Source organism: Thyridium curvatum, assembly GCF_004353045.1.
Source record: "Thyridium curvatum strain D216 chromosome Unknown NODE_20_length_475153_cov_84.797782, whole genome shotgun sequence".
Lineage (NCBI taxonomy): Eukaryota > Fungi > Ascomycota > Sordariomycetes > Thyridiales > Thyridiaceae > Thyridium > Thyridium curvatum.
Window position 1 is genome coordinate 461720 of NW_022156775.1, and position 13434 is coordinate 475153.

The following is a 13434-nucleotide window of genomic DNA, read 5'->3' on the forward strand; positions in this document are numbered from 1 at the left end:
CGCCATTCCGTCAAAATCCCATGGCGGGGAGGACCGTGGGAGCGGCTCGCTGTCGCTTTCTCCTGCACCAGAGCTTGCCTCGATTGGGGCATTTACTCGAACGGGTCAGCAGTGGGAAAACAGTAAAGTTAAGCGACTTGATGCCCGCGCCTCCTCGGGCGCCCAGCTCGATTGCGGCAATACGGCCGGCGGCTCATCCGCCCTGTCGACAAGGAAGAGGGCGTCTGAGCACCAATTGCAAGGACCCCGACCGGAGGATTTTCTTGATTGACATTATTTCCTGTCTGAGACGGTGACCCGGCTCTTATTGGTCGAGGCGGTGTTCGTCACCAGGCTGAGTGGTGTTTCCCCGGCCCCCAACCCCGGAAGCCATGTCTGCTTCTGCGTAACCTGACCTCATGCGCACCTGCAAAGCCCTGCAAGCCATGATGTTATCTCCGTGACGCATTGCACGTCGATCACCCCGCGTAAGCACGAACCAGCCATGTCGCATTGCATCCACATGGGAATCCCCGGAACCGGCGGTGTGAGGAGGGGCTGTAGAACTCTAAAGCGACTCTGACGAGCGTCCGGCTTGTGTCTCCTTGCCTGGAAGCCGCGGGCTCCCTGTACGAGTGTAAGACAAACGATCAGAGACTCTGGAGAAAGAGAACCTCGGACTTCATGTCATCTCCGAGACCGGGAAGTGGTGAGAGGACCTCAAGGCTTTGACGTAAGCCCCCCACGCGTCCTCTCGTTTTTCATTCCCAGGCGTTGGGGGGGGCCTTCAGCGAGTTTCGCTTCGTCCCCCATCCCGGCCCGGATCGGGATCGGGGACCAAAATGAGTGGATACCCTCCGTGACAGCCGGAGGTCATCGGGCCTCCCAGCACACGACAATCGCTGAATGCCTTTCGTCGTCATCTGTGTTATTTGGAGGCTGTCGAGGATGTAGAGGCCCGATGGGGCAATTAGTACGGACACGTAGGCTTCCACATCAGCCCAGCTGATCGTCATGACGCATCCAGCCACACTGCCCCGATTTAGCACCATTTTCGACAGTGGCTCATGCAGAATGCGGCACACACTTGTCTTAGTCAACGCAACCCAACGCTCTGGACACACATCACATCAGAAAGCGCTGTATCAGCGGCCGACGTGAAACATTCGAGAAGCAACCTACGGCGCCACACATCGTCTAACGAGATCGCCTTTGCATACGAGGTGAGATGCGCCCCCTCCCCGATGAAAGTAGGGTGCTGACGATCGTGGGCCGATTATCTCAGCCGTCATGGACAGAGTGTCCGAAGGAGCAGTAAGCTCGCTCGTTGGTTGATAGATAACCTGTCTTTTGCCGTCTGCCGGGAGTCATTCACGACACCCTCCCCCCCTGGTCGAAGCAAGAGGAAGGCAAAGTCAAGGCGAGGAGGACCCCCTGGTGCCTGGTTCTACAAATAGTCATCCCAAAATGGTCCCGTCGAGGACCTAACTCTCTCGGCTCTACCTACCTACCTTGCCTGAAACTTGCACGTTTTCTTCCTCGGTCTGCCCGCTACTGATTCACACACCGGTCGCTACCGATCGTATGCCCAAATCCAGTTTTGAGTGCCAGCGTTTCCCCGTAAGCCACCGTCGACACACAAGACCCGTACATGAAGAAAGGGGGGCACCACACCACATAAGTTGCACTCCGGGATCGTGGGTTGACCAGGGCTCGGACAGCTCATAAAGCGAATGTCTTAGCCATTAACGTTGCTCACGTAATACGCCCGGGCAGACGACCAGATCTTTAAACGACTCTCCCGCGTCTTCCCAAGATGGTTGGCTTCGCGATCGGGTTGCACTGGGCGCCACCTGCGAGGGTCTTTGCTTGTCACCTTGGGTGGGGAGTGTGTGGTTGCGGCCCGGAGGAGGGTTCGGACCATGACCTGCGAAGGGAACGCCCAACGGGGTTATGACTGGACCGTGAACGAGGCAAGGTCTCGTATGAAAGGGCTGATGCGGGTGCGATGAGTCGGTTTGGGCGGTGCTGAGAGGGCATTTGTGACGGCGAGAGCTAGTTTGTGGGTTGATCTTCATCAGGGGGCGGGGGGAGGGCGCACTTGACGAAGACGGCATGAAGCTCGATGACTGTTCTTCTGACCACTGTCTCATCTCACTAGAGGAGGAGAAAGCGTTCCACTCTATGACTCGACCCTCTGTAGAGGAGACCGATGCACCTGGATCGTGTACTGCTGTAGACGACGCGCCCCCCCTCCGCCCCCTGCTTCTTGATGTAATTCCCCGAGGTCTGGGGGGCAAGATGTATCAGGCACTGCCGCCCTTTCCAGGAGCCAGTTGGTGGGAGATTAGCCCGTCGTAAACAACAACGCTGATTCAGGATATCATGGGCAAAGAAGTAGAGTAGAGTCTCACCACTCCCTCTCCTCACTACGTATAGATCTTACTAGATCCGGAGCCAGTCTAGGGGACGTTGGCCCTGACTGTTGCTTTCACGACCCGCAGGTCTAACAGGTCTAGGACAAGATGGCAGCTGGGTATCAGGTCTTTGATCCGAGACTCGTCCTGGTCTCCCTCCATCCCCCAGCATGCGGTCGTGAAGATTCTGTGGGACATCCGGTCACCACGGGACGGCTCGAGGCATGCAATCACTCTGAGATGAAGGCCATCGCAACTTCAAGAGTTTCCCAACGGAGTAAACGCTGGAGCTTGTTTACAGACTTTGGACCCAAAGGAATAGAGCAGCTTGCAAACCCTTCTGGAAAGGTAGTGAAAACCATCGCATTCTCTATTTCCCTGCCTGCCTCCTAGTACGACAGGCTCATGTCTCGGGGGTATATTTCGGTTGATTGTACACACTCTCAAAATCTCAATGGTAGACTACCCGCTACCATTGCCATCATGTTCCTCCTCTGCAAAAATAAAAAAGCCCAGCAACATGCTGTGCACAAGGCTGCAACCAGCAACGGACGAGCTTCCCATATCCGGGGATGCATAGATCCCAGTTCTCAAACATCCTTCAACCTCCCTTTCAGTCTATGAACCGACCATCCATCTGGCTAGATTCACTCTCCGAGTCCACCTTTCAAAGTCTGCCGTGCCGAGCCTTGAAAATCGCAACCTTGTCATCGTAAAAGAGTATCTCCCTCAGCCGCAGCTTCGGCCTCGCCAAGCGGTCGGCCTCGACAAAGGAATCGTTGTCGTCATCATCCTCATCATCCTCCTCCGACTCGGCGGCGTCCGAGTCACCCGAGTGGCCCAGGTCCTCCATGACACCCGGGTCCGCCGCGCTGAGGCCCGTCGCCGGCGCATTCGCGTCCTCGGTGTCGCTGTCCGTCGCCACGTCGTCGTCGTCGTCATCTTCTTCTTCTTCGTCGTCGTCATCGTCGTCATCGTCATCCTCGGAAGTCTCCTCTGCATCCGTGCCCTCGATGATCTCCACCATGGAGTTGCCGTCGTCCCCGTGGCTGTGGGCGCCGCCGCCGCCGCCGCCGTTGCCGTCCAAGCCGACGGCGCCGCTCTGTGCGTCTTTGCCAGAGCTCTCCAGGATCTCGAAGCACTTGGACAAGATGCCGACGTAGCAGAGCTGGATCTCCGGGCGGAGGGTGATGATATTGGAGATCTGGAGGCCGAGGTCGCGGGGATCCGACGTACCGACGGGGTGCTCTGCCATATGCGGAATATGCAGCGACCTAAGCTGCGGGATATTGGGCAATCGTTGCAAGAAAGTATGCTTAATATCAATATCATGTTAGCGAACAAAAGGCATCACTGGAGATCCATACAACAGCAATGACATACCCAGTCTCTATAGTACAGCGACACGGACAGCTCGCGTAGGCTAGTCATCCGGCCGCTGGTGATGTAGAGGAGCACGCGCGTCGACAGAGCCCACTGCTTCCAGCGGGTATTTTCTGGCACGGCGGCGTTGCTCGCGTTGGGTCTCGTAGAGCTATCCAGCAGGAGCTTCTGCAGACTCCCACGATGGCGCTTCAGGGCGCCTTTGAATATCGCCTCGATTCTGACCGGAGGTGGTCCGGGAGCCCGGCGCCGGTCCTGCAGGAACAAGACCTCGAGTGAATTAGGAGCCAATGTCTCCTTGATGAATGTGATCAAGCTCGGCGAAGTAACATCTACATGAATCCGCTTGAGAGCCATGTGGTAGTGCATTGGCGCATTGGGATTATGCTTGGCGGGAGAGGTAGAGATACCATAACCTCCGGACATGGGGGTGGGGGCAAAGTGCCGCCTCAGCAGCTTCCAGAGATTTTCGTGCTGTGAGCAGTCCAGGATGGTCAGGTTGGTCAACGTGGTCCAGTCGAGTGCTTTGCAACAGACTTGAATCGACAAGTTGATCCGCTCCATCTCGAGCGTCTCAAGTCTGAGCTTACCCTCAAGCCTCCGGCGGCCAGTGGTCTCGGCTGCATCCTCAGACGTCCTCCTCAGTGTGGAATTGGGTGTCTTGAGCTGCTTGAGATCAACAGACTGTCTCGAGGTCTGGTTCTCAGGGTTGTCGAGGGCTGTCCGCTGCATGGAGACGTGACCATCGACGTTGTCAGTCATGCCGTCGGAAGCTCCATCATCACTGCCATGAGTCTGCTCATGAGCGTGCGTCCCCGATGGCGGAGCTTCGGAATCTGCTGCCACCGTTCCCCTGGGTTTAGTATTGACCTTTCGCCGAATGTCGTATATTCTCCCCACCAGCACTCCCAGAACACCTCCCAGCCGGCGTTCCCCTATTGTGCTCTCTCCCGGCCAACGCGCATCGTGATCGATCTGCTCGAGGTCGGCACCGTCCCAAGTCTGCACGAAGTCCTTGTGCATCGCCTTGGCAGAAACACCGATCCTGAGCTCCTTCAACCGGTCTTTTGACCGCTCTATCAGGATAGACATCTCATCCAGGTAGGACAGCTCATCGACATCTAATACTGTCAAACTGCTGACAGGGGGTACGACACTAAACGTCGGAAACTCGACGTGGCTTTCGGAGTAGGGGATCTTGGCCCGCGGCTTCGGATGGCTGGCGTTGCTGGGCAGCAGGATGCCGATAGGGGTGAGAGTGCTTCCTAGTGGAACCACGGCTTGTTGCTGGACCGTCGTGACCAGGTTCGTCGTCGAACTGGAGGGGATATTAAGCTCATTGTTGTCGTGCCACCGGATCCATAACCTGTCCAGCTTGCACTCGCCGTTGGGGTGAAGGTCCGGCAGCGACGCCAGGGACATGAAGATGTCTGACAAGACGCCCGTGGGCATGTCCCACATGAAGGCCTCCAGGTTGGCCATCTTGGCCACGGCCATCGCGACCAGCGTCCCCAGCATCTTGCCGCTCTCCTTGGTGATCAGGTACTCGGCTACCCAATCCGGAGGGCCATTTCCGAGCGAGAACTTGCGCGTGTATTTGGCGTAGTCTGCGCCGCCGTACTTTGGCTCCCGTACATCGCCGCGTCCAAAACGATCCAAAAGTCCCTGTTTCCGCAGACGATATGTAGTTTTGGCAAAGGTGCTGCCGAGGCACAGAGTTGATAGGCCGTATGTCAATGCATCGACGCTCTTGCCCTCGGGGGCTGTCGTCTGCGTGTCTGGCCAGACGATATCGAAGCGGGCGTATATCTGGGGAACGGCGAGGTTGTAGAGGGTCGAATTCGTCAGGGCGAGCGCCGTCAAGTCGTTCGTATGAGTTACCTGTACCCAAAAGACGTTAGCATCGATGCTCGTAAGCGATGTCTGTGAGGGGGCGGTGAAGTGGAGAGTAGGAGAGTCCAAACGCACCTCCTTGACGACCAGACGCAGGACGTCGACGGGAAGCTCGAGTAGAGTCAGTGGCCGGCTCCTCTTAGAAACAGCAGCCCATTCTCGCTCCTTCCCCTTGAGCAGCCTAGAGATGGTGCAGCTCGCCCGGCTTTGCGGAGGGCGCTCGGCCGAGTCCAGACCGCTAGTCGTCGTGGTATTGGAAGGCCCCTTCTCGCGGAACAAGGTCCGGTCGCAGAGGGCGGGCTTGTCGTCGTCGTGGAATAGCGAAACTACGTCGGCAGCCATGCTGTGGCCGTGGCCGGGTGGCGGCGAATACGTCGCGGAGAATATCGTAGCTTCGGGAGCTTCTCGGGCCATGGTCACGAGCGGCGACAGGTGAACATGCTCTCAACGGGTGCCGGTGTGAAATGGGTGATGTTCGATGAAAAACGAGACAAAGAGCATCGAGAAGGAAAGGGAGAAACAGATCCTGCTGTCAATGATGATACGCAAGCCTCCCAACGCCTCGTAAAAGCAGTCAAATCTCCAGGTCGATTGGGCAAAGTGGCAGAGTCGTCGGAGGGAGAAGAAAGTTAGGGCTGCATCACAAGCGGAACTTGCCAGCCAGCGTCAGCACTGAATCGAGTAACTAGGTACTACTCGCTGTAAAGGAGAGTACCCAACAGGTGATGGGTGGTGGTGGTGGAGGAGGTTTGTTGCTTGATGGTTGTTGGTTGAGCGAGTGGGTGGGTCGAGCTTGTTTGGCGGTAAATTTCCCCACACACTCTGATTAACCTAGGTATGAGGTGACAGGGCAATCTGGGCTACCATTTATGGGCTCAAGCCAGGTAGGAGGTACTTGAACGATGACAACGAGTTCAGCGTAAGCAGATTCTCTATTAAAGAGAGACTGCAGGATCTCTAACTGACTATTACCAGCACCACCTGCAGTGCGGCGCCTTCTCAGTGTGATGACGCCATCCTTGTCCTTTTGTTGCCAGGGCTGTTTACATCTTGTAGGCATACATAAGGTATCTAGGCCTCAAAACTCATTGAATCATAGACCAACCCACCTCTCCAACAGCCCGACCTGCCACTCCCTAAATACCCTCTCCTTGGCCGGTAGCAAGCAATTACTCGCATCCAGCCCGGCAATGACCTCCCGCACCGCGTCCTCGGGCAGGCTGACCTCCTGGACGTCCGAGTTCAGGCTCTCCAGCATCTTGTCCGCCTGCTCGACGCTGACGAGCTGGTAGAGCAGCTTGACGGCCGGGACGGACCCGCTGCGCGAGGAGGAAGCGTAGACGATGTTGGCGTTGAGGATCCACACGTGCAGCGCCTTTGCTTCTGGGCCGGCAGCGGCCGAGCCATCCGAGGTCAGAGGCATGATCAACGATTTGGACGACCCAGACCGCGCCAGCATAGCGACGAGGTTTGCCGACAGAGAGTGAGCGATAGTAGGCGAAGCCGCTGGGGTGGCCGTAGACACCGTAGAGCTGGTCTCGACGTCGACCCGCCACTTGAACAGGGTGATGCCCATCGTCCGGAAGCTGAAGTGGCCTAGCTGTGTCTGGCACGACGAGCAGAACACGCTGAGGTTGCGCACGCCGTCAGGCTGCCTCGAGAGCTGCGATCTTTCCGTTGACCCTTCTTCAAAGGTGGTCTGGGAGTACTGAATCTCTTGTTAGATCGCCGGGCCTGGCAAGTGTCATGGACACGTATAAAAGCATGACAATTAAAAGAAAGGTATGAATGTGCCTCGAGTAATCCCGACACGCCCATAGACTCTAGGCCAGATCGGTGAAAATGCGAGAGTTAGAAGCCTCCCGCAAGGACGCGCCAACATTTCTCTCGCTTCTTGCGAAACAAGATGAAGTGCCGGCTCTCCCCGCAGTTTGGATGAGGCATCAGTTCGATTGCTCTGGGGCATTTGTATCGGTGACCAGGCCACTGAAGAGTCTGCTGGGAGACACGAGGCCTGGCCGCCTTCTTTTATACCCCGTAAGACAAAAGTCAAAACGTTTTCTTACCGTGATCCCTCCACAGTCCTCCTCCGCAAACAACAGCCCCATCAAGTCCACGAACCCAGTCCCCGCCTGCGCACGTATGGCCGATGCCGCGCCATACCCCTTCTTCACCGCGAGCCGCTCCTCAGTTTCCCTCTCCCCCTCGCCGTTCGTGGCCGCCGCTGAGGTCGCCACATGGGTCTCCCCCTGACCATGTCCATGCCCGTGATGATGGTCCGGCTTATGGCAGTGCCAAAACTCCATCATCTCCGCCCAGTTCTCACTAGGCAGGTCCTTCCACGCCCCTACCTTGCCCGGGGCCACTACCGCCCCCGCCGCTCTGCACCGCCTGCACCGCACCGCGCCACCCGGCACCAGCTCCGGCGCCGACCACGGCGCCGCCGCATCATTACTGTTACCACCACGAGCGGGGGTGCCGGCGCCGCGTCCTTGCTGCGCCAGGGGCACGCGCCACGCCAGGGACAGACTGCCCTTCTGCGGCGGCGACAGGCGCGCCAGCTGCGACGGCCTGCCCGGCAGGGCGATCTCACGGGCCGCGTCGCCGTGCGTGACGCGCAGGCGAGCCTTGCTGTCGCTATCGGCATCGCCGAGCAACAGGCCCGCCTGGGTAGAGCCGTCCGCGGGAGAGGGCAAGGTCACGGCCAGGGACAGCTGGCGCAGGTTCGGGAGCAGCTCCGCGTAGATGTGGATTTCGTCGCTGCTGGACGATGCTGATGAGGTAGCATCTCGTCCTGCCATCACCGCTGCGCCCGGGTGCCTCTTGCGGGCTGTTATCGGACGGAAATAAAAACAAATTTGAGAAGTTCAAGGCATTCTCGATGTATTTGGGATGCCGGAGGGCACTGATGCGAGCGCACTTCCTAGCAAGTGTCCGTGTGATCAAAAGGCGTTGGGAGGTCGGAGAATGAAGTTGAGAACCCACTAGAATTTGAGGATGATCGCTGATGGAGCCACTACAATTGGCCAATTAAATGCACATCTCAGCAGCTACAGCATCTCTCCGACACAACACATATCAAGTCACATAACCGTTAAAATGCATGTAGATGTAATCCAACTCCGAGATGCCATTTTTGGGTATTATTCTATATCATCCCACATGTCTCCTCCCACTCCCTCTCGTTCCTCACGAGACCTGCACAAACGCCCTCTTCTTCACGAGGCGGTCCTCCCTCTCCGCCCCCTGCGCCTCCGCATCGTCAATGTAGTCCCTGATGCTCTGGTCCGCGACCTGCATGCCCACAATCTTGAGCGCCGCGATGTTGAACCCCATCTCGTCCTTCTGCCGCTTCAGCGCCGCCCGCAGGTTCGTCCGGATGCCGTCGAGCATCCCGCGCATCGTCTTGCTCGCCACGACCTGCCGGTGGTGCGTCTTGAGCATGAAGAAGAGGATGCGGCACGTCAGCGGCACGTTCATGGACCGCAGCGCAAAGATGTTGAGGAAGGTGAAGAGCATGGGCACCGAGGCGAACGGCAGCACCAGCAGCGCGTCGTGCAGCGCCGAGGCCTTGATCTTCTGCAGCACGTTCAGCACGTGCTGCTCGGCGCTGATGTTGCCCAGCGCCATGAACAGCGGGTTGCGCTGCGGCGGGGCGATGTTGGGCTGCGTCAGCTTGGCCTCCTCCCACTCCTTGACGACGTTGAGGTCGGCGATGCCCAACTCGAGAGCCTCGACGATCCTTTCTCCGGCCATCAAGGTCTCTACCGTCTGTTTGCTGGCAGCTCCGATCTCTCCGTTCTCGTCTGCCTCATCTGGATCCTGCTCCAGTGATGTGGTGAGGGTACTTTCGTACAGCTCCTCGATTTCCTTCTCCCTCTCTTCCTCGAGGAAGATCTGCTCATCCGTCTCCTCCCAGACCCGGATGCTCTTGTCGTGGCTGGCACTGACAAAGAAAGTACCGCTATGGCTCATAGCGAGCGCCCAGATCTCACCGTGGTGACCGTCTAGGCGCTGGATCTGCTCAAACTTGTCGCCGTCCCAGTACTTGATAGACTTGTCCTTGCTGGCGCTGAAGAAGTGATGGCCATTACCTTCGCTGTTGTGGGTGACGAACCCGACCTGAAGAATACTGTCTTGGTGGGCAAAGAGCGACTTGTGGCAGTCGCCAAAGTCCAAGCCCCAGATCTTGACATTCTTGTCTGCCGAGCTGGTGATGATGAGCTTGCTGTCGTAGGAGATGTCCATGCTCAGGACCGGAAGCTTGTGTCCGTAGAGATTCAGGTAGAGCTTCAGCGAGTCCGTAAAGAACACCTTGACCGTGCTGTCGAGCAACGAGACAGCCAGAAGCTTGGCATCCGGCGAGAACTTCAAGCTGAGGATATCGTCTGCGACCTTGAGGATCTTGGTCTGGACAAGCTTCAATTTGGGTGTTGTCCTCGTCGTCCCAAGAACTGCCTCTTGAACGATCTTAAAGTCCCAAAACTTGGCCGTCATGTCGGCACTGCCAGTCACGACAGACCGACCATCCGGGTGCACCTGCAGGGACCAGATGGCTCCCTCATGAGCGGTGACGCTCTCCAGCAGCGCGGCAGATGCCACGTCAAACAACTCGAGCTCGCCGCTCTTGGTTCCGACAACAACTACCTTGTCGCCCGGAAGGAATGCGCAGCACAACGCGTAGCCGCACTCGAACGTCCTGATGCAGGCTTGCGTCCGGACGTTCCAGATCTTCAAGCTGCCGTTCGCGGCCGAGGCAAGCATGCGGTCATCCGAGCTGAGGGCCAGCGCCCGGATGTCTGCCCGGTGACCAGGCAGCTCCACCCCTAACGCCCTTGAGTAGTCAGGAGTGTCCTCTTTTCTCGCCTTCGCAACCTTGTCCTTTGTGGTGATATGGTAGAGCTCAAGCTGGTTGTTGGTGGTGCCGACAAGCAGCTGGAGCTCTTTGTTGCCGTGAGCCAGCGCCCAGTCTACAGACCGGACCTTGCCAGTGGTCCTAACGATGACGTGCTGTGCAAAGACATCAGAGATGTCGGCTTGCGACACGTCGTCCTCCTTCTCCTCGCCATCGAGCATCTCGGAGTCCCCGTTCGCCTTGGCATCTTTGGAGGCGTTCTTCTCTCTTCTCCTTCTCCTCTTCCTGGCAAGAGCCTTCTTGATCTCGGCCTCTGTCCGCATCCGCCACACTTCGACAGACTTTTCCACGCCGTGCACGGCAAAGTAATCCAGGCGAGGGTGGAAGATGACCTCGACCGTCCTGTCTTTGCCCTGCCTGTGCAGCGTACCTCTCGCCTCCAGGAAGTGGGTCTGCTGTGCGACGTCGACCTTTTGCGTAGAGGCCAGAAGGCCAGCAGTGTCTAGTGACCACACTCTGAGCTCTCCGCCATTGCCGGCGGTGATGCAGCCGCTGGCGTCTGGTGATACACCCAGAGCCCAGCACTCTCCATTGGTTTGGGAGACGTGCGTCTCGATGCAGTGCTTCGACGACAGGTCCCAGAGCTTGATCAACGAGTCCTTGCCCGTCGTGAGCAGGAACCCCTCGGCGGAAGCATCTCCGTCCACCACCATGGCCTGCGCCGACTCCTCGTCGGTGACCTCGGGCTGCGGCTCGACGAACTCGAGACCCGTCACCTGGTCCTTGTGGCCTCGGAGCTTGAACTGGCCCGTCTCGGCGACGAGATCCCAGACGATGACATCGGTGTCCTTGGAGCCGCTGGCCAGGCGCACGCCGGACCTGTCAAAGGCCAGGACAGTAATGGCAGAGCGGTGGCCGTTGAAGCTGACAATGGCCGTCGAGATCTTGCTATCCCACAGCCTTATGCTGCCGTCGTCGTACCCGACCGCAAAGACGTCCTTGTCGACCTGGCTCTGCGCGATGGCAGTGACCTGCGCGCGGCACCTCTCATCGCGCCACCTGCTGAGCAGTTCGCCCTTCTTGATGTCCCAGCATAGCACTTCCTCGTTTGCGGCAACGTAGGCCTGTCCCGCGCCGGTCCCGGACCGTTCTTTGGCCGACCAGACGAGGTTCGAGGTGGTCGAGGTTACGATACCGAAGGACTTGGAGTGCTCGTATTTTCTGCCAGGTTGCAAATTGGTCAGTATCAGGGAGACTGTGGTTTAATAGGTAGTGGAAAAGTTGTTTAGAACTTACAGATATGACTTGACCATCTTGGCGGTCTCGAGCTGCTGCTATCCTTCGACAATCGCAGTTGGAGAGAATCGAGGCTGGAGCGCAAAATCCGACTTTAGAACTTTTTTTTGGGGCATCCGTCGTGCGATAAGATAAGAAGAGCCACGGCGGGCGCTTTCACGTTCTTGTCAAGTGTCAGAGGGGTATTGTCAGGTGACTAATCATTCGCTACCGGCACCACCTGCACACCAGCCCCAAAGCAACGTCAGCGGGAGCAGCAACCCGCCCGCACTGGGCTCAATGCGCCCCACCAAGCCCCAGCTACCTGAGGTACGACACACCTCCCATCACCACCGCCTGCCACCGAACCAGCGACATCATCGCAGCTCTCTCAACGAGATACAATCCTTCGCACACGACATCCCTCCGACAAGACAGGTCCTGCTCCCCGGGACCTCACCTCTCGCCATGCTTCTCCTCGACTACCAGAATGTGCTCATCCAATCGGTCCTCACCGAGAGGTTCTCAGGGTACGCCCTCACATCCCCTCCCCTCTCCCAACCATCTCCATACCCACACACGAGCAGCAAAACATGGCTAACCCTCCCCAACTTCCCAGGGCACCCCCCGTCTCCATAGACCAGACCGTCTCCGACTTCGACGGCGTGACATTCCACATCTCGACGCCCGAGTCCAAGTCCAAGATCCTCGTCTCCATCCAGATCCGCTGCTACGCCGACCTCGTCCGCTACGGCGCCGAGCAGGTCCTCCGCCGCGAGTACGGCGGCCTCGTCGTCTCCCCGCCCGAGCCGGGCTACGACTTCTCCATCCAGATCGACCTCGACGGCCTGCCCGCCGACCCGTCCGCCCGCGAGGACCTCGTCCGCTCCGTCAGCCTGCTCAAGCGCAACGCCATGGCCGCGCCCTTCGAGCACGCCTACGAGGAGCACTACCGCCTGCGCGAGGAGGCCTCCAAGTACACCTCGGAGGAGGCGCCGCAGGGCGTCCGCGAGGGCGGCGAGGTCATGGCCGTGCACTACCGCGAGGAGGAGGCCATCTACGTCAAGGCCAGCCACGACCGCGTGACCGTCATCTTCAGCACCGTCTTCCGCGAGGAGACGGACCGCGTCTTCGGCAAGGTCTTCATCCAGGAGTTTGTCGACGCGCGCCGCCGCGCCATCCAGAACGCGCCCCAGGTGCTCTTCCGCCACGACCCCCCGCTCGAGCTGCAGGGCGTGCCCGGCGTGCGGTCCGCCGCGGCCGGCGCCCCCGCCGGCGGCGAGATGGGCTACGTCACCTTTGGTGAGTTTCTTTGAGGAAGCCCAGGCCTGCTGCCGTATTGGCAGAGCATGACTGATGGCGAGGGAACGTAAAACAGTGCTCTTCCCCCGACACCTGACGCCGCAGCGCATGCCCGAGGTCATCTCGCACATCCAGACCTTCCGCGACTACTTCCACTACCACATCAAGGCATCCAAGGTACGTTGAGCCGGGGACTCTCACCCCTCCGAGAAACGCAACGAGCATTGAACACGATCGCTAACGACGTCCCAGGCATACATCCACTCCCGCATGAGAAGGCGGACCGCAGATTTCCTGCAAGGTAAGTCGTCCCCCCCCCCCCCCCCCCCC

At 58.5% G+C, this 13434-nt stretch overlaps 3 protein-coding genes across 3 annotated transcripts; 1 reads left to right on the top strand and 2 right to left on the bottom strand.

Annotated features, from left to right (window-relative positions):
* Positions 1–3063: 3063 nt before the first annotated feature.
* On the bottom strand, positions 3064–6086 carry E0L32_004358 (uncharacterized protein; the record flags this gene model as incomplete). The annotated part of the gene is made up of 2 exons (XM_031138760.1): positions 3064–3711; positions 3780–6086. The coding sequence occupies 2 exons, from the start codon at positions 6084–6086 to the stop codon at positions 3064–3066; spliced, it is 2955 nt and encodes a 984-aa protein (XP_030997371.1).
* Positions 6087–6498: 412 nt separating this feature from the next.
* Positions 6499–11840, bottom strand: E0L32_004359 (uncharacterized protein; the record flags this gene model as incomplete). Its single annotated transcript, XM_031138761.1, has 5 exons — positions 6499–6711; positions 6817–7380; positions 8075–8435; positions 8866–11748; positions 11824–11840. The coding sequence occupies 5 exons, from the start codon at positions 11838–11840 to the stop codon at positions 6499–6501; spliced, it is 4038 nt and encodes a 1345-aa protein (XP_030997372.1).
* A 262-nt stretch (positions 11841–12102) lies between these two features.
* On the top strand, positions 12103–13290 carry E0L32_004360 (uncharacterized protein; the record flags this gene model as incomplete). Its single annotated transcript, XM_031138762.1, has 3 exons — positions 12103–12132; positions 12189–13104; positions 13181–13290. The coding sequence occupies 3 exons, from the start codon at positions 12103–12105 to the stop codon at positions 13288–13290; spliced, it is 1056 nt and encodes a 351-aa protein (XP_030997373.1).
* Between the last annotated feature and the right edge of the window lie 144 nt (positions 13291–13434).